Raw genomic sequence first — 20,678 nt, forward strand, 5'->3', positions numbered from 1 at the left:
AAATAAGTTGAGTAGTTTGCCTCACTGGATTTTACTGTCGGTTGTTGAACATTTTATATAGTAAATCATTTGTCAAATATTAAAGCTACTTAAATCTTACCACGCACTCGTTCGCTGTTATTTGCGTTGGAATTTGCACTCATCATCATCATCTCTCTTCAGTGAACAGTTGGCCTATAGTGCCTTCTTTGATTTGATTGGTCATCTCGATCATTGTGACACTGACGAGCGCTGTTAGACCGCTGAGGCAGACCAGCCTTAAACTTTTGGGCCACATAATTATTGGGGTGGAGTGGGAGGGCTTCAATGCCTAAGGTGGTTACTTACGGCCCTGCCTGCTTCTATGTTCTATCAAAGTTATCCATGCTATGATGCTAGACTATAGCTACAAAGGTATTTTTTTTTAATCGGGCACAAATAATCTTCAACTTCTGTTTTATGCACACATTTGATCTTATTCTTATTATCATCATTATGTTATTATTGACACTGTGAAGTATTTCGTAGTAGGCTACTCTGCTGTGGACATTTTGCAATTAATTAATATATTTGTAGGCTACTTTAATATTTTAGGAAATATTTTATTTTATTATAATGTGTCTATTATTTGAACTCTGTGCACCTGCGAAGCTCAATGCAAAAACAAGCCAGCAGAGGGACCCAGTAGGCTAGGCTACGCCTCTCGCCAAGGATCGCTAGATACAAATAAATAAAGAATAATAAATAAATAATTATGTGATCGAGTTTTGTCATCAAAAGCATTTTATATAGCTCTCCATAAGTTCAAGTAATTTATCGTTTATGGGTGTGTTGCAACGGCTCGGTGGACTCTCAGAAAATAAACTGGTTTGTTGTTTAAGTAGAAAAATTGCTTATTTAATTTATTTAATTCACTTTTTCTGTTGTTTCAGACATATAGTAATTCTTATTTGCTGTTATGTATTTCATACTTTGTATTCGTGTGTGTGAGTGAGAGAGAGAGAGAGAGAGAGAGAGAGAGATTGAGATTATTGCTGAATATTGTTGAATAACTCTACAGCGATATATCGCCAGTATTTTTCATACTGCAGTCGAAAACGAAAAAGCACCGTCCGAATAGCTGGAGCAAAAGGTGCGAATGCTTTGAATACCTCAAACAGGACGTGACGTCAAATCCTCGCAAAAACCAGAAGATTCGTGTTGTTTCCGGACGCTTCGTTGCTTGTCACATCAGCTCAATACAGCGTCCCACAGGCTGAGGTTAGTCGACCAAAAACAGAGCAGCTGCCTCTGGCAGTTAAAACACAAGGTATGTTAAGCGTTCAGTATGTTTGCCAAGCTTACGTGAGAGATTTTCTTTATGAGATAAATAGGAATAATTCCTGCTAGCCAGATCATAGCATTGTTGCTAGCTGGTTAGCTCATCTAAAAGATGACAAGGTTGCCAGATGGAAACATGAATAAAAGCAAGGTATATCGTTGTTTTGACGTTTTGGTCTGATGTGGGTTAAAAAAAAGAACGGTTTTAATTATTCATAAATAGAACATAAATTGGACGTGTTAATAGTATTGTCCGTGGTTGGTTAGCTTGTTGACATAGCGTAGCTTTAAAGAGATCATGACATGAACAGTCTTTGTTTATTTACTCAACTTCATTTTGTTCCGAATCTGGTTGATGATGTTCCATCTTCTGTGAAACGCAAAATTATGCTTTTCATAATGACAGCCTCAATCATTGTTCACTTGCATTGCATCTTTTGTCCATGCAATGGAAGTGAATGGTCACCTTTTGTGTTCCACTTTAGAAAGTGCAGGTTTGGAACAACATTAAGGCCAATACATTTGATTTATTATTTATTTTTTAAGGTGAACTATCCCTCTACTACATTTATTCAGTGTTTTTCAGTGGCTGTCTATTTGTACTGCACCAAAATACATTGCTTATTTTCATAAATGTATGTTTTATTATTTTGTTAGCAGCTCCCTGTCTCTTACTTTGCACATACATCCTTAACAACACTCAAAACAGTTTCCCTGATGGTTTAGATGTGAGAAAACAAACCCATCTAACATGCAGTTAATGCCCCCAAGATGTTTGTCATACATGAATGAGATCTGAGCTTGATTCTGGGTCATCACATGCAGCTATCATGGCTTTGAAATGAAAACAGCCTGGTAGTAGCAGTTGCTGCTGTGATGTGACCGGCTCACAGGGTGATTTCAATTTGGTGCACATCAAAATCAGATCGAGAACTACTTTATTATTTGCCCGGACACATGCAAACACCAGATTTTTTTCACCAAGCATATATTAAATTATTTATTAATGTTTTTCATATATTACTAAGATATAACAATGAATTCAGCTTGAAAGAAATCTGTTGTATTTACAGTAACAGGCAGATTGTCAAATTGCAGTTAACATTGATTTTCCTTATGTCATCATGTTATTTGTAAATTTGGCTGTACAGTCAGTCGTGGGCTATTTTTTTAAGTTTTTAATTAAGGTTTTAGACAACTTGATTACATTTGTTGTCCTGAACAAATAGCCTACAGGGCATTGTGCAAATTTGAGCGTCCTGTGATTTGTCTATTCATTTTATTAATTAATTAATTATTTCTTTGTTCTTCTTGAGCCTTTATGTTTAGCTCTTTCACGTAGGATGTGGAAAATGTCTTGAGCTGTAAAGTCTGACAAGAAATAATAGTCTGAGAAATCATTTTTGAAAGTTGATAGAACCTTTAGATAAAATATATTTTTTAAAAGTTTTGCATAGACTGTTTGTTTTGTTCTGTATCATGACGATACATCAGGATTTTAATGAATGAATGAGGCATTTATATATCCATGGGAGAGGGGGCAAAACTTATAATGCAATTCAATACAACACCATGCAATACAGTGCTTTGATTGTAGTAAATGTTCCTCTTGAAACATTAATAACAATATAAAAGTTATTCTCATATTTACTTTATACAATTCATTAAAGATATTATTACAGCAAAGTCACATGTACCATACCCTGAAGGTGGACATTTGTAATGGTAAATAGCTAAAAGGTACTAAAATTGATAGTTCATACTAAAACTGAGCTATCAATCAGAGGGCAAAGGGCATGTGGAAGATTGTGTACATCAGGTTCTGCAGTTTAATCTTGTAGATCATTTAGAGGCCGTAGAAATGCATCTGATATGATACAGTCGTTAAAGTGCCTGCAGGTATGTGCTAATTATTATTTTGTTGTTGTTATTTATTCCCCATTTGTTCGCCAGCCATTGTAGTTTGTGGCCATGGATGATGACTATTACCAGGTTCTAGGAGTGCAGAAAAATGCATCTCCAGATGACATCAAAAAAGCGTAAGCTTCATCTTTGGTTTAATTTAGTCCTCTTTACATCCTCAACAATGCTTGTTATTCAAAATTAAGCTGTAGAAAATAGTAGCATTTTTTTCCAGTGGTGTTAAATATGATAATTCTTCTGTCTAGGCTCATTTGTCATGCTGTATATCCCTTACAGTTACAGGAAACTAGCTCTGAGGTGGCATCCAGACAAGAACCCAGATAATAAGGAGGACGCAGAGAAGAAGTTTAAGGAGCTTTCAGAGGCGTATGAAGTCCTGTCTGATGGTAAGTCTTAACAATCACCAGACTAAAATAGGGTTCAACCATAAGGGTGGCCCAGGGCATGTGTCAGAGAGGTCCAGGCCAGTCAACGGCCATAACTGACGCATCTACTCATAGCCATCCGATCGTGAATAGACCAGGTGTAAAGGCCCTCCGAAACGCTTTCGAGACGGATTAAAATCCGATCACTCAAACCACAAAACCGGACAAGTGTAAATGCATCTGGTTGTTGAAACCACATGTGTAAATTTTAATCCTCCCAAAATGTTTACAAAATAAACGTGTCAGAGCGTGAACGTTATAGTCCGATATGACAGCGCTACTGCAACATGCATCGCCGCAGATGAGTAGCCGAGCAAGTAAATGAGCAAACTGCCACAAATGAAACTGAAAGAAAGTCGCAGGCGCTCAACACAGCATAATCTTCATTAAAGGAGAACTCTGTAACTCTAGCGAACTCTAGTCACTTCTTCGCTGATTTTCCCTTTTGTTGTCGCATGTTTTCCCCACGAGCTCCCCCTACAGCTGTGGGGGGGCGTATATTTCACAACACAGTCGTAAAAAACTCACTTGCGGCGGCCTCCTCCCCCTCTCTACCGCTTCTCATGTGCGTTTGTTTTGATCGGAGCAAGCCAACTGTATCGCGTGGAGCTATGTCTACCGAGGTGGGTAATCTGGTAATACATCATACATGCGTGTGTGTTTATGTCGAATTGCCGTAAAGCAATTTGTGTTTCGCGCTCGTTCTCGTTCTAGTTCTCGCTTATCACGAGACTTCCAATTTCACTTTGCCGGGACGGCAGTGCGCAAGTTGCAAGGTTGGTTTTCCGCCTGGGAACGCTGGGGGGAGCGGGGAAAGTCACCAATATCACCAGAACAGGTTGTTTAACCATCCAAATGATTTCTAGACAGTTTTATTAAGTTAAAAAAGTTACCAAGTTCTCCTTTAAAAGTAATGCAACTTAATGATATTACCAGTGCTCTCTCTCCTTTTGTGGTCTTTGATCTTGAAATTAGCTGATAAAATGCAGCTCATATCTGTTGGTTCTGTTGAAGTTAACTAAATTTGCGTATAGCACGGGAATTGAAGATCGAATTTATATCTGTTTTGCGGAGACGCATTTATGTGGGCGAGTGTAAATGGAATGGTTTTAACAAATCCTATCACTAAAAACGCTTGGTTACCAGGTATAAACAGGCCCAAAAATAACATAGGAATGCATCCTGTGTGTACACTCCTATATACTTTGCTGTTCTTGTGAAACTCAGCATCTTGTTTTCTGTATAAATGACATGTTTTTATTAAATTATCCTTTAGGGTGCCTTGTTAAAACTGTATATTATAGCACTCTTCAAATCCAGTCCTGGAGGGCCAGTGTCCATCTGCGTTTAGCTCTAACCCTAACCAAACTCACCCGAACAAGCTAATTAAGGTGTTCAGCAAATTACAGACTGGTGGGCTAAATTGGGACTGGTAAGTCTGCAGAAAACTGGCCCTGCAGGACTGGGGTTGAAGAGCCCTGCTGTGTAATTTACAGCTAAAAATTGTATAAAAAAAAAATCTATATTTATAATATAATATAATATAATAAAATAAAAAGTGTAATAACAAATATGCTTTGGATATGGCATTTTATTTTAAATATTTAGCTTAAAATAGCTGCATTTGTTTCATTTTTCGTCACGTCCAGTATGAATTGATCACCCCTACTCTTTGTGCTAGCAGTAACAGTCAGCTGGGGTTTTTTCTGAAGCTAAACGTGACTGCTGATTACACAAATTGTAGAAAATCGCATGCTAAACAAACATTTGTAAAACATTTCCTATGCCATTATGTCCCTCCCAGCCTTATCAGCCTTGCACAGACTCTGCACTTTTGAGACACTCCTTCAGAAGGAGGGGTTGTGTTCAGAGGTTAGCGCTGTCACTCTTAACGGCAGACTTTCCTCAAAATTCCAAAAAATGAACGATGACTCATGATATTGTACCCACTGTGAAGTGTGTTCCACTTTGTGTGTCTGGTGCTTTCCAGGTGTGATTCAGGTCTGGTGCATGAGTAATATAATTACTAGATTATGGACAACTGCTGTGCAATAAATCTGTTTGGTCTCTCACATTTTTCTGCTTTTCTATGAGTTGGTGAACAAAACGTAGTTGCTTAACTCTTGCTTTACTCTTCTTCAGCAAACAAGAGGAACTTATACGATCGGTATGGAAAAGAAGGCTTAACACCAGGTGGAGGTAATACTACAGTGATATTTTTGTAATATGTGGTTTGGTCAAAATCTTATTTTGGATTAAATAAATGTATATAAATAATATGCCAATATGATGTCAGTGTACCATGTTTAAACCTGTAACTTTATCATTTGGACAGGAGGAGGAGGAGGAAGAGGGCACTTTAATGGCGACCACTTTGGATTCACATTCCGCAATCCAGAGGATGTCTTCAGGGAATTCTTTGGTGGACAAGATCCATTTGCAGACTTCTTTGGTAAGTTTGTATTTACCTCGCTGTTTTTTGTGAGCATTCAATGGCAGAGCAGTTTTTTTAGGCATTTCTTTAAATGTTAAATGCAAATTTGTTTGTTTTTTATCTTTTAGGTGGAGATCCGTTTGGCAATGACTTTTTTGGTGGCGGTCGGCGGCACCCCCACCAGCGGGGCATGAGCAGGAGCCGGACAGGAGGGTCCTTCTTTGGAGGCTTTGGAGGATTCCCACCTTTTGGGGCAGGGTTTTCATCTTTTGATGCAGGTCAGGTGTTGCAAATATGTCCACTTCATTTCAAAATCCTTTCAATTGATGCAAAACAGCAATCGTAAAACTGCTGAAAATTAAAACCTGTCTAAAAATCCGTAAAACTTGTACTAAAAGTCAAACATCAGGGTTTATGATATCTTTCACAGGCTTCAAGACTATATAGTTGTTCAGGACAACTCTACAACAATTGAAACTGAAATTGTATTTTTGGTGCCATTAAGCATGTTTTCATAGCATTTTGTGCAGACGTTTGCCGACTAACATGAATATTATGGATAAAGTTATATATTTACATATATTATTTTATTTTAACTGTAGGTTTCACGCCTTTTGGTCATATGGGAGGAGGAGGAGGTGGCTTCTCTTCCTTTTCTTCGACTTCATTCGGTGGAGGTGGAGGTGGAGGTGGAGGTGGAGGCGGAGGCGGAGGCATGGGCAGCTTCCGCTCTGTTTCAACCTCCACTAAATTCATCAATGGGAGGAAAATCACTACAAAAAGGTAGGCACCCATTTTTTAATACGTTTAAGAAAAAAACGTATTATTAATAAAAAAATTATCCCACTTATATTATACAACTAGCCTACAACCCTATCCGGCAAAATACTGCTGCCATATGTGTCATTAATGTTAATCAAAAAACAAAAGAAAAAGAGAAAAAAAGCACTCACTAATCTTGACTGAATAACTTTTACAAAAGGATTAATTAGTGCTGGGCGGTATACCGGTTCATACCGAATACTGGTTTTTATTTTTGTTATGATATGAATATTTAATATACTGCAATACGATTAAACAACGTTCGGAACGCTGCGCGACACTATTTGAGAGTGTCTCTTTTCACTGCTGCACTGTGGTGAGGGCACAGCTGGATGTGTTAGGCTACTAAGCATGACGGTGAAGATGGATAGGTTAAACTATTATTGATAGCTGTCAAATTTGTTTCCCATTCATTGGTTCACAATATCAACACAGCCTTATGGAAAATGTATTTGTAGTTTGCATTGACATCAGTGACTACGTTTACATGCAGCCAATATCCGGGTTATGGTCGGGTTAGAGTCACTATTTGGGTTTCTGAAACATTCGGAATAACGCGTTTACATGCGTGAGCAGAGAGAGTTACTCCTGTATACATGGAATTTACAATTTCCCGATGTAAACGGCGACGCACGGTTAGCGTCTGGACGTACGGACTTCCTTAAGACGCAATATGCGTCATTTCCGATTCTTTTTCCTGTATCCAAAGACAACAACAACAGCAGCAGCACGCGGATAATGAATAGTTCGGGACAGATAGCGATCGCCTTTGTTTGCGCTTTCCTCCTCGCTCCAAAAGTGTGGTGCTGTGCTGCGTCTCGCCATGTTTACCTCTACTTCTTGTTTACTTCCGGTATACTGCACGCGGGTTTCTGTATGCGCCGTCCCTACTCAAAAGACCAAGATTCCTTGCGAAAAGAACATGCGCAGAACACAAATCAATGTCCCTTTTGATGGGGATATGCCGATACGCGTTTACATGACCAAATATTCGGGTTAGAAAGGGGGTACCCCAGGTATAATATCCGGGTTTTTAAAAACCGGGATATGAGCATATCCGGGTTTTTGCCGGTGTTTACATGGCCGTGCGCGACCGGGTTATTGCTAATATCCCGGTTTTGAACGGGTTATTGGCTGCATGTAAACGTAGTCATTGAATAAACATGAGCACTGCACGTTTCAAAGTCAAAACACGGCGCGGGTTTTGTTATATGAATGTATCTTTGAGGGGAACTGACTGCCTTTAGAAAAGTTTCGATGTTATTTTCATTTAATCTTTCTTTATCTTTATCTTTCCTGATAAAGCAGTGTTTATGAGCTCAGCTGCTTTGTGTACAGCCGTTACCGGGGAAACCGCTGTTTCTTACATGCCTACAGCGCCTCCTGCTGGCACCTCTTTCTAAACTCTTAGAAAATGCGGTTAACACCACAGTCTATGGTTAACACCCAGTCATGCTTGAAAAAATAAAATGCCGTCATATACCGTGAAACCGGCATCCTGTTGAAAAATACTGTGATATGGATTTTTGCTCATACCGCCCAGTACTAGGATTAATCTAGATATTATTTATAAAGTGAAGACTGCAGTCCACCTACCTGAACAACTTAAAACACTGATTCATTTGTATCTTTGTTCAGTTGTTTTTATTTTTTTTTACTGACTGTTTACTTTACTTGTCTTTTAATAATGTTATTAATTTACATTAGTTAGGCTAGTAGTTTTTGCCTGTGTAAGTTTTCTTTAGGCTGCACATTTTTGGTCGTGTTTTTCAGCAACTGCATAAAAATGCTTATTACCTTATTGGAATAGAAAATGGGAATTGATAAGAATTGGAATCGCTAAAATTCAAACGATACCCAACCCTACAAATGTTTATTTTTTGTAATTCATAGATGTGGTTTTAATTTGTTTCTGTAGAATCGTCGAGAATGGACAGGAACGGGTAGAAGTGGAAGAAGATGGACAGTTAAAATCTCTAACCATAAATGGTAAGGAACAGCTCCTGCGATTGGAACACAAGTAAGATAATGGAGCCCTTTCAGCACAAACTTGAGCTCAAACAATGTTAGTACTGTTGTTCAGATGTCTGTACATTGCGTTTTTTTGGTTGTTGCTTGTTTGTTGTTTTCCCCCCTTCCCCCCTTTTTTTTTCTTTTTTAGACTGTTGTTTCTGGACAAGTTTTTGGTTTATATTTATAAATGAGGACTGTCAGTATTTTGCGCAGAATGCGTGTAATTTTTACGTTGATTTGGGACCATAATGTGAGATTAGTTTTTCTTTCCGCTAGCACTTTGTGTTGCTGTGTCCTCATGATTGCACATTGCCTTTTGAATAGTGCTTTGGGCTAAAAGGAAAAGAGAATTGTGCTTTGTGCATGACTTTACCAACTGAGTGTGGATTTGGAGTATGTAACTTGCTGTTCAAACCTTATGGCAACTTGTCTGATTCGTTTGTTTAACATTTGTAAATGCTGGTAGAGTGCTAGATCCATTGTACTGATATGCAATTTTTATTATTTTTAATTAATGAAAATGTTTTTTTTTCCCTCATTGTTGCATGTAAGACAACAAATGTTGTTCATAGTTGTAATGTTATTACTAAATAACCTGATGAGAACCGGAGTTAATAATATAACTGATTTATGACCATTCAAGGAACTTTGTGTACTTTGTAAAATAATTTGAACCTAAATAAATGAGTTTCATCCTTTTTGGGGATGTGGCAGCTCTGCAGTCTATGTAGTTTTGCTTTAATTGAGACTGATCTTTGACTTTCCTCCAAATCCAATCATTAAGGGAGTGTGTTGCAGCTTGTTTGTTTAACTAACACTCTTTTATAACAAAATATGATTAGATTCTTCTACGTTTTCTGGAGTTTAGAGTGAGTGATATTGTTATGAGACTTAAATTGATGATCATTAATACTTAAAGCAGATCATAATCGATCAAGTATATTCCAGCAAGAAACAATGCAGACAGGGGGCAATTTATCTTCCTCGAATAGTAACTTTCTTAAGCCATTAACAAATATCATGTGATAGTACAGTTACGTAATGTACATTCCGAAATGAAAACGTATTAATCAACTTTCTAACTATTTAAATGTACATTAATAAACTGTGCTATAATGCAACACTCTTAATATTATTAATCAAATAAATTAAGTGATCAGTAGAAGTGTAATTTCTTTTTAAAAAAATAAAGAAATGTTGTAAAGAGTGGATAGGTAACTTTTATTAAATAATGATTATAATTTTGATAATGTCTCAAACAATTTAGTTAAATTTGGGATAATTATCAGTTAAAGTTGTCTTATTCTCTATTATGTAGAACGACATTTCTTAGCTGTTTACTGCCTTTCATCGATGCCTTTCGCCTGCCAAATGAAGCTGGCTGCAGTGCTACCAGAATGCATGGCTAACAAAACTAACAAGTTTTGTGATTTTGTTTTATGCTCTCTAAATGCATCTCTACCTCTGGATGTCAGAGGTATAGTATGCATAGTGCAGAATTATCACCGTCAAAACAGTTTGGGGAAAACTGACTGGTAATAGATAGTGTAATAGGTCTGCAAAATATCTATTTTAAATTAAAGGTAGATATTATTACACTTATTTAATTAGTTTCTAAACTAAACCGCACCCCTCTCTCTAGGAAGAGCCCAGGAGATGGGCATGCTGGAGGGTCACAGACAGAGGAAGGAGCTCCCTGACTCCTCTTCCTCCTCCTCCTCCTCCTTCTCACACTCTGCAAGGCAGTCAGCTCAGAGAGAGGAGCAAAATAAAACTGCAGGCAAAGGTCAGAAGCCAATTTTATATATCGTGTCAGATTCCTGGAGCTCAAGCATGATGCTTGTGATACTTAAAAGTTATGTATCCCAACAGAGCAAACTGGAGTCAAGAGGAAGAGAATGACGGTGAAGGGAGAGACCAAAAAGGCCAAAGAGTCCTAAATTTGTTGCTGCATCTGAACTCGTAGTACTGATAGTCTGACATACTGTAGCTGTGGATATTCTGTGTTGAGGTCGGAAAAACACTCTAGCGTTTTCTTGTTTGTTTTTTATCTGTTATTTTTTGGATGCAAAGTTACAATTTATAAATTTTTTTTTACATTTCTTTTCTGCCGCTACTAATCAATTATTACAAACAGTAAGTGATGACTGCTCTGAAGAACTGTGACTGATACCCAAATGAATAAAAAAGGATGAATAGTTTTAATGAAAATATGTGCAAGCGAGCATTTCTTATTCGCATGATTCACACAATTTATTAATGAATGAACAACCAGTTTGCTTTTCCAGTAGTAAAACAGGTTTTACCTTTGGGTTATTATTACTATAAATTCAACCAATGTAGACACAATGCTAAATGCTTGGTATTTGGTTTTAGCCTTGATTGTTGTACAAACGTAAAGTCATACTGAGAAATATTAGCCATGTCATCACAGTTTATGAGTAAATACAACAATTCCGTTGAAACAATGTTGTGTTCATGACGTTTTTATGAAACTGCAGACTCGCTTCTTTCTGGCGGTCACTGCCCTGAGCAACGGACCCCATTTGCTCTTGCTGAGGAGTTTCTCTTTCAGCTCCTGAAAGACCGGGGGTCCGTCATGTTCTTCGGTCTCTGAGCTGATCTCCATCTTCTGCACTATGAGCTTTAGCAGGTTGTGTTGCTTTTCCATAGTCTCTGATATCTCCTTCAGCCTGAGAAATTGCACAGCACATGGTCTGACATGAAGGGCTATTGGGTTTAATTTAGGACTTGAATTGAATGACTTGGTTCAGTTAAACATTGTTTTTTATTAGTCAGATTGGTGTTACCTATATTTCTGTTTGGTTAGCTCCCGTTCCAGTGGAGATAACTGGTGGCTGGTAGGACTGAGACGGGTCCTGGATCTCCTCACCTCATTCCCACAGAAAAACCATCTTTTCTGTGCACAAGCACATTAAATCAGCCTTAATAGCTGGGTATTAGCAAGGTGAACTTACTGCACAATTATCAGTTGCATTGCCTTTTGAAACATCAACATATTCTTAGCATTATCGTGTTGTCAGACCTTTCCTCTGAAGCATCTGTTTGGGAATTCTCTGATGATGACCTGGTCCACCCGCTTCATAAACCAATAGGGAAGCCTCTCCTCCAGATTAGTGTGAAGATCAATCTGTGGAGTAGATTGACAGTAAACCATTGTTTTTAAGGAGAAATGACTTATTATTTTTATTAGGACACAATATTAGAGAGTTTGAGTGAAATCACCTGCATTGCAATCCTCTTCAAACATGCGTTTGTCTGAACCTCTGCGATGTCACCAACAGCCAAACCAATCTGAACTCAAAATACACGAGTTTGACTGTATAAAGACATACTGGACTTGTTTTACATTCAATTCAGACTGTGTTTTCTTTTGGACTTACCAGAAGGTTCATGAGAAGAATAGGTACGAGTAAGACAAACCAAATAAAGATGGCCAATGTCAAGTTTGGGAAAGGAAGGTCTCCTTGCAGGTAGGGTTTCAGGAAATTGTCCTGGTAGTTGATTTCTCCAACCATCATGACAAAGGTCTGCAGCAGTGACAGGAACATCCTTCCAAAATGTTGCTGTAAAGTAAATTCATATTTTAAATTGGGCAATAAAGCTAGTTTTCCCAAATTAATCGTTTTTAAATTTTTAACAATGATTTATGAACACTCATATGCTCACCTGTTCGATCATCAAGGCATAGAAGGACAAAGCAAATCCCAGTATCAAGTAGAAGAACAACAATATAATGCTCAGCAGTGTCCGTGAGATCTCCCGAAACATGACCACATATATACCAATCCGTTCAAACCTACAGCCATGAGAGAATACAGATGGTAAGTCCTTCAAAATGTTATGTAATGCTTCTGTTATATAATTCTGTTCTGTGGATGTATTAACTGTCATCTAGTCCAATACCGCTGGAGATAGAGGAGAAGATTTATCCAGGAGGCCAGAGCTGCCAGTGCTCCTGCCTGCCAGAGCCAGGAACTCTTCGCGTTCATCAGCAACGGCACCACGAACAGCAGAGCACAGATCGCAGCGGACCAGTCCATGTAGTTTGACGGATCTCGCAAATAATTCGACCGCTTCCAAAAACAAGCCACGGTTAAAATGATTGCGCATACTTGAACTTTCAGGATGCAAATATTTGATAAATGGAGAGATTTAAGTTGTCAGAGGAGTCTAGGGAAGATGAGCCGCCTCACAATGGTATTATATGATATTATACTATATTTTTGTTTTATTTATTTTTAACGATGTAGTCTAGTCGTGCTTCTTATTACACAAAAAAAAGTGTACTTTTTTCAAGATTTACACATTTCAATTAATATTAAACTTAAGTCTTAAACTTACATTTAAACATATATATATATATTATTATTATTATTTTATATAAAGACAATTCACAAACTAAATGGTCCATTCCCTTCCCTTCCCGTTCCATTAAAGGATTACATCTTTTTTTTTTGTGTAGCTACTCCACTGACCAATTAGAATTAATATTCAAATAATGCAGCATTTTATGCTTCTGTCCATAATAGGGGCGAAAAGGGAGCAAAATGAAATTTGCCTCTTCGCATAATATAACCAATCATTCATTAACCATTCAAGCATATCCGCTTTAAGTATCACTTTATTGCGACAGCAGGTGAAAAGAAACTTTCACATCTTGCCAAAAAATTAAATGACACATTAAAGTTGACTAAACACACGAATAAACTTGAGAGCTATATATGAATTTACCACAATAAGGAGGATGGAGTTCTTCTAATCTACACAACAATGGTGAGTAAATGTTAGATGGAATAGAGCTCTCCACTCATATCATGTTTAAATGCTTATAATTGCCAAGTGTCTGCATACAGTATGACGCTGCGAGGCTGTAACACTTTATGAATGATCAAGATCACCTGTGCACGGGATAATAATCATAAATAGCTATGCATAAATCAAGTTGGTTGCAAGCATTTATTGGTTTGATCAGTATTTATATGAGCTTCTGACTGATTCCCTCACAGGCTGCATTTATTTATTGATGTATTTTTTATTTATTTTTGGGCAAAATACAGGTAAGATTGACAATAGTAAGTGCAGCGTAAACAAACCTGTTGAAAAATTTGCAGGATCTCTTTCCCAACTGCATACATGTTCATAACAAGAACCAAGAGCATGCATGTTGTTGTCATATAGGATTGCTGTGTAAATTAAAGAGAATTTGCGTCAGTTTTTTTTTCTTGATGTATATAGTGTCACAACATCTTTTTCATGAATTGCCTTAGTAGTATTGTACCTTGTACATGGAAGTGCAGACCATGTTGATTGATGTGACATTTCTTGCAGTGACCAATGTGGGCTTCAGGTTCACAATGAGATAAGTTAAAGGAAACACCCCCAGTGCATAGACAGTCATATTGAGCAGATGTGCTTTGATCCCATAGGCATTCCTGTTGAAAAAGGGGTTCCAAAAACTCAGGATGATGAGACATCAAAAATGGCAAATACAATAGCAAATACTCACCATTTCATCTCCAAATATTTCTTGCAGACTGGGTGGGTTAGCAAGCTGACATGATTAAATTTCACCATAGCCTATAGGGGAGATTTTTAATGAACATGCCCATTCACAATAAAATAATAATAATAATATACGTATATATATATATATATATATATATATATATATATATATATAGTATATATTATTATAGCCTACATATACCTACATTTAATGCACTAAGAGGTTTGTAGTTGGTGTCTTTTTTCATGTCTGGTTTAAGATTTTGCAGTGGATGCTGAAGCCACCGGAAGTTGTACTCAATCTGGTGAACATACAAGGTGTTAGTTGAAGAGGTTGTTACTTTAAACATTCAATATGAAAGGAAACTTACATAGTAATTGGGGCTGTTCACATCCTCCTCTGATTCCCTTATGCAAGTGTCTAAAAGATGCTGGGGAAATTGCATTGCTTTGCTGGTTAGAGTGTTAAACCTTCAATTTAAGTGCCGGGCATAAGCAACAGTTAAAACTCACTGTAAAGGACTCTGGAAGAAACTCAATCATGTCCATGACAATGCAGCGTTTTGCTGAGTTTGGTTTGAACGTTGTCATCGCCTCTTCACATCTGTATTCATCAAAGATGAGATAAATGAAGAAACTGGAAAAGACATTTCTAATATTTATAAAAATAATGGCTAAGCTGACCTGTCACTCTCAATCACAGTGTTAGTGAGCTCCTTCCTCCCATTCTGTATAGCCTCGTGCAAGAAAGAGGCATCATTCTTATTGAGGACGATCTTGGCCCCTTTGTATAACAGAAGTCTTACTGCTGCCACATGACCTGCTCTAGCAGCCAGATGCAGTGCTGTGTTCTGTAAGAGATCAGTATTCAGAGCAACATCATCAGCAATAAATTCAATGTAAGTGTTTCTCAAATAATCATGTTTAGTTAAATATGTTTTTGAAGTCATGAAGGCACTTTTGCTCCCCATTGTGATAAAAAAAAACCAGTAATATGGTGAAATATTATTACAATTTAAAATAAGTTTTATATTTTAAAATGTAATTTATTCCTGTGATGACAAAGCTGAATTTTCAGCATTTTTACTTGGTCTTCAGTGTCACATGATGTAAAGAAATAAAAAGGACAAACCAAATGCTACAATATTCAGAAAAAAATATTCAGCCTCATTCACTGCTACTCAAAAAAATTCAAGAAAAAAATTCAATTAGATTTTTAAAATGCTAAATTAAAGCTCTTCTCGGACGTTTGGACCCCAATGTAAATCAGTAGCTATGACCAAGCTGTGTCATAAGTGTTTTAGCAAATTAGACAGACTACTCCTTCTCCATCGGTTTTGTTTAGAAGTTTGATGTTGGATGTCAGCAAAGTGTCCATGGTCTGTGTGTATCCTTCAGATGCAGCATGATGCAGGCATGACCATCCTCTATAGTCACTAAACAAATATATACATGATTCGCATTAGGATTTTAGGAGTTTTACGTTGCTCATTTGGATCAGGTTGAAACTGTGTAAAGCAGGGTTGTTGTTTTTTTAAACTTCTGACAAAAAGTGAATTGTGCAATCTTGTACCTGTGAAACAGCGCCCCCTTGCGTAGGAGAAGCTCAACTACTTTAACGTGACCTCCACGCGACGCCAGATGCAGCGGTGTCAGTCCTTTCTCATCCCCCTCATTCAGCAGTCTGGTGTCTGTCACCATCTCCAGGATCCTGTGGCATGTGTTGATCCTCCCAAATCTCAACAGATACAGAAAATGATGCACATAACTACAAGTAAGCTATTATACTGTCTGTAGGCCTATATAACTGCAGCTTTCCTTCAATTTGTTGAGGAGATGGGCAAATGCTCTTTACGGTTTTCTTATTGCCATTTCTGAATCTTCACAATGACAACAGACTTACTCGGCCGCAAAATGAAGTGCAGATTTCTTCTGTTTGCACTTTTGGTCCAGCGAGACCTCTAATCCCAGCATGTTCTTCACAGAATCTGGTATTCCCAGTCTACAGGCGTAATGAAGAGGAGTACAGCCCTCAATATCCTCATCATTGAGGAGCTCTCTCACACTCGCGTGCTGTGGATAAACCAAAAGAGCCTCACGGTGAACTTCGCACAATCTCCTACACAGTTCTACCTCTTTTTAATGACACTAACAGTAGAGGGCAGCAGTGACTTTTCCTTTTGAATCCCTATAAAAAAGCTGTGGGAATGAGAACTACAGTGAAAGATGGGTTACAGCCCTGTGCGTTTTACCTGCAGTACCTCTGTTGGCAGGTTTTTCAGACCCCTGGGCTGCAGGATGGCCAGATGCAGGAAGTTGCATCCAGATGTGTCTTTTTTCTTCAGATCAGCTCCTATGAAACAAACAGATTCATCAGCTTGTAAGTGTTATTCTTATTTAGATTATTATAATAAATAATATTGTAAGACAGTGGTTTTAAACCAGAGGCCGGGTCCCATAGGGGATCTCTGCAAACATCCAAAGTATATTTTACAATGTTTTAAAATAAGACAAAACAAGCTTTAACATAAGCTGAAACAAATACAAATCAATATATTTCTTAGTTTAATTCATCCCTAAATTTCTGGAATACTACAATTTGATTTAATTTATCATTATTTTAGTTAGGCTACTTATTTTAACATCCTAATTTCTGTAAATTAAAAAAAGGAGCGGGGCCTTCAAATATTGTTGTCTACTTGAAGTCAAAAAGGGAAAGATGAGAACCACTGATAGGAAATGATAATACAAATAATACATTTTAGGGCTGGGTTTAAAAAGACAGATTTCTCAATTTTGATCAATTCTCATTTTTATGAACCGATATCGAATCTTATCTCTTCCGCTTTGCTACAAGTTACAGCACAAAATAAACATCAGAAGGTATGTTGAAAGATACAATACACAATTTACTGAAATCTGTATCAAGTCTCGTGTAATCGCTCAATCAGTGTTTCAACCGCGGAAAGATGTCAAGAATTTTTTTAAATGTCAAACATTTTATTTCATTGTATTTTTACTTAACTTGTTCTTAACGTATGTACGATAAATCTGTAATATTTTTATGACAGCCACCAGTTAAAATGTTTATATTTAAAAAAAACAAGTAGAAATGCAATTATGTCATTAAAAAGTATAAAAATGTCCTTATGTGTAATTTAAATGTAAGTAGCCTATAATAACCTTTAATATTATAGTAATGTACTAACTGGGGTTCCCTGTGGAGTTTACAGCATTAGTTGAGGGATATTTGTTCCTTGAGAAAATTAGCCATACTGCACTGATACATAACCCAATTAATCAATATTGAATAAAAATCAGAACCGAATCGAACCGCATTGTGAATCGAAATTTTGTGAAATGTGTGTCAATACCCAGCTCTTATTATCATTATTAAAATAAATAATAATAATAATTTATTAAGGTTACCTACCATGGGAGAGGAGTAGACTGACAGTTTTCCATGCTCCACAACTTGTTGCCAGAAGGAGTGGAGAATGGCCTTTGCAGTCGACAAAGTCAATGTCAGCACCCTGGAACAATAATGTCCGGGTTTACAGTAACTGTCAGTAGTTTATTCATTTAACAACTGCACTTGCCATACCTGTGATATAAGGTACTCAGAGAGTTCAAAGTGATCAAAAATCACTGCTCTGCAAATGGAAAATAAATATGTTAGTTATGTTTGTTTGTTTAGCCTTGTTTAGTCTTGTTTAGTGTGTAAAGCTGAAGTACTTATGTAGAGGTGTCTGGTTGGCCCCATCAGTGATGTTGATAAGATCACACACTTTATGGTAAGACGAAAGCATGACTTTCACAACCTCAATGGCACCTTGACTACATGCAAAGTGGAGAGCAGTGGATTTATCACACTGTAAAGAGAAAAATATGTTACAAATGAAAATAGAATTGAATTGATTAGAATTGATTCTTTCTAGGTATTCATTTTCATGACAAGATCCTCTTTTACCTGCTGCTGATCAATTTTTGCTCCGTATGCAATGCAGAGTTTAATGATGTCGAGATTCCCTCCACGCACAGCCAGGTGGAGTGGACTGCTGCAAGATTTATCCACATAGTTTATATGGCTGTCAATGGACAGACCAACTTCTTCTCCTGTGAAAAAGGAGAAATACAAGACAGTGGATTTGTAGGTACTATCTATGTAATATAATGTTTCAGGTTCAGTGATACAACATCTCACCTTTCAGAAGGATGACCTCCATGGATTTCTTAGCTCCAGAAAAAGCAGCAGCATGAATTGGAAAAAGTCCAAGTTTGTTCTGATGACAGAACTTTGCACCATGTTTGTTCTGGAGGAGAGAGGTTACAGTGATTGTGTGTGTGTGTGTGTGTGTGTGTGTGTGTGTGTGTGTGTGTGTGTGTGTGTGTGTGTGTGTGTGTGTGTGTGTGTGTGTGGTACAATAAGATTATATGATTATTTATATTAATATTATTATTAAATTAAATTTAAAACAGTGGTGGGTGAACATGGATTTGATACATGCAAGATGTATACATACTTGAATATAATGAATATGTTTCTATTCAATTATTCAATTCAATTAACATTCACCCACCACTGATTTAAAATCAAAATCAACTTACCAATATAACCAGAGCCTCATGGTTATCCAAAGAAGCAGCTAAATTGACAGGGGTGTTTCCCATGTCCCCTTCCAGGTTCACATCAGTTTGTTTATGTGAGACAAGTTGCTAAGTAAACCCAAAAGAATAATCATGTTAGCTACATGGAGAGGAGTATGTTTCTTCCTAAAGTATGTTGCTTTAGTGTTTTATTTTAGGATCTTATGAGCAGAATGACGCACCTCTACCACCAGATTTTTGCCCAGGCTGACTGCCGTATGTAGCGGTGACTGCTGGCTGTTATTTAGGATGTTAGGATCTGCTCCCAGAGTCAGCAGCACAGAGCAGATCCCTGGCTGGTCCTTCTGCACGGCCCAGTGAAGAGGGGTATTCCCCTCCTCATCCCTGGCATTGAGCTCTGCGGTGTCAAAAATGACTTTTTGTTTTATTTTATTTACAGCAACAGATATTTTATCATGAATTCAAGCTTGAGTAAATGTCTAAAGGTGTGGCTCTATTACCTTGTTGTCCTATGACCTGCGCAATAAGTCTGATGATGCGAAAGTATCCCTTGGATGAGGCGTAGTGCAGTGGGCTGGCACCGATGTGGTCGCGTATGTCCAAGTACTTGGAGTGCTTCTCCAGAGCCACTGCGTTTCCTTGCTTAGCCCACTGAAACCAACAGAGTTTAAAATTCAGTCATGAGGAACATTAGACCACCTGCACAATCTGTCCTCATCAGACTGGGGAAACTAAACACACCTGAAATGAATGGCACTGAATTTGCTCAGAATTTGTAGACTTTACAGAGTGCTTGAAGATCGTGACCAAATATGTATGTGCCTCATGATGGAAATGACAAGTTTATTTTCATCAAGAGGTGCATAAATGTTTGGTCAAGATCTTGTATTGACAATGCAAGAGTTAAGCATTCTGTAAAGTCTACTTCAGCACATCCCAAAGATTAATTTAAGGTCTGGTCTCAGAGGTGTCAATTCATGTGTGAAAATGTTTCTTCATGCTCCATCCCAACCATTCTTTCACAATTTGAGCGTGATGAATCTTGACATTGTCATCATGATCTGTCTTCCTACATGGTTGTTTAAAAAATGAAAAGCTACACACTCCCAATTAGGGTTAGAAGAACTGGTGCCAAACAAATAGAAACATAATCACTGCATTAATTATCCAATCATAGACTCAGCAACTTTTTTTTGTGGCCGGTCAGTGTATTTTAACATAGAAGACAGACAGTTTAAATTGTAAGAATATTTCACAATCATTACTGTTTTATTTTATCCAAAAATTTCAGCCTCGTTGAGCAAAATTAGACTTCATTTATAAACATTGCAAAATCTTGCTGACTCCAAACTTTCGGAATAAATGAGTGAATTTAGATAAGCAGAGTACCTCAAACACGTTTGCAGATATCTGGTTGCTCTCGTCCCCATCCATGACACTGTCGAATGACTGCTGTCTAGATTTTGACTCTGTTTTGGAGATGTGTGTCATTTCTGCACCTTTTTTAGTCATCCTGTAAGTGGACCATGAAAAACAAGAGAAAATTTGCCCTTTATTGTTATTTCTTATGATGTTAGCCTTTCTAAAACATTTTTGCCTGATTGCCTTTCAAACACACAAGCTTC

At 37.5% G+C, this 20,678-nt stretch overlaps 2 protein-coding genes and 1 long non-coding RNA gene across 4 annotated transcripts; 1 reads left to right on the top strand and 2 right to left on the bottom strand.

The window, feature by feature from the left end:
- The first annotated feature begins 1,117 nt into the window (after positions 1–1,117).
- Positions 1,118–11,127, top strand: dnajb6a (DnaJ heat shock protein family (Hsp40) member B6a). 2 transcript variants are annotated; one of them, XM_082174406.1, is made up of 10 exons: positions 1,118–1,239; positions 3,253–3,338; positions 3,499–3,608; positions 5,790–5,846; positions 5,983–6,099; positions 6,210–6,359; positions 6,684–6,864; positions 8,822–8,892; positions 10,559–10,702; positions 10,789–11,127. In XM_082174406.1, exons 2-10 carry the CDS (start codon positions 3,271–3,273, stop codon positions 10,854–10,856), a joined length of 966 nt encoding a protein of 321 aa, XP_082030532.1. In that variant the 5' UTR covers positions 1,118–1,239; positions 3,253–3,270; the 3' UTR covers positions 10,857–11,127. The 2 variants fall into 2 exon arrangements, with proteins under 2 accessions (XP_082030532.1, XP_082030531.1); XM_082174405.1 differs by having other exon boundaries at positions 1,131–1,288.
- On the bottom strand, positions 3,521–5,783 carry LOC309502148. Its single transcript, XR_014207172.1, has 2 exons — positions 4,568–5,783; positions 3,521–4,044 (listed from the first exon to the last, which is right to left on the bottom strand). It is a non-coding gene; the product is annotated as an uncharacterized lncRNA (long non-coding RNA).
- On the bottom strand, positions 10,971–20,565 carry trpa1a (transient receptor potential cation channel, subfamily A, member 1a; the record flags this gene model as incomplete). Its single annotated transcript, XM_082174398.1, has 27 exons — positions 10,971–11,609; positions 11,727–11,836; positions 11,963–12,067; positions 12,163–12,231; positions 12,321–12,503; positions 12,607–12,736; positions 12,844–13,013; positions 14,034–14,123; positions 14,219–14,372; positions 14,447–14,517; positions 14,652–14,747; positions 14,817–14,876; positions 14,959–15,049; positions 15,130–15,296; positions 15,767–15,881; positions 16,019–16,183; positions 16,349–16,518; positions 16,698–16,798; positions 17,879–17,978; positions 18,050–18,098; positions 18,181–18,317; positions 18,416–18,561; positions 18,650–18,758; positions 19,054–19,161; positions 19,275–19,450; positions 19,554–19,704; positions 20,443–20,565. The coding sequence occupies 27 exons, from the start codon at positions 20,563–20,565 to the stop codon at positions 11,393–11,395; spliced, it is 3,363 nt and encodes a 1,120-aa protein (XP_082030524.1). The 3' UTR covers positions 10,971–11,392.
- Between the last annotated feature and the right edge of the window lie 113 nt (positions 20,566–20,678).

Source organism: Leuciscus leuciscus (assembly GCF_965113295.1).
Source record: "Leuciscus leuciscus genome assembly, chromosome: 6".
Lineage (NCBI taxonomy): Eukaryota > Metazoa > Chordata > Actinopteri > Cypriniformes > Leuciscidae > Leuciscus > Leuciscus leuciscus.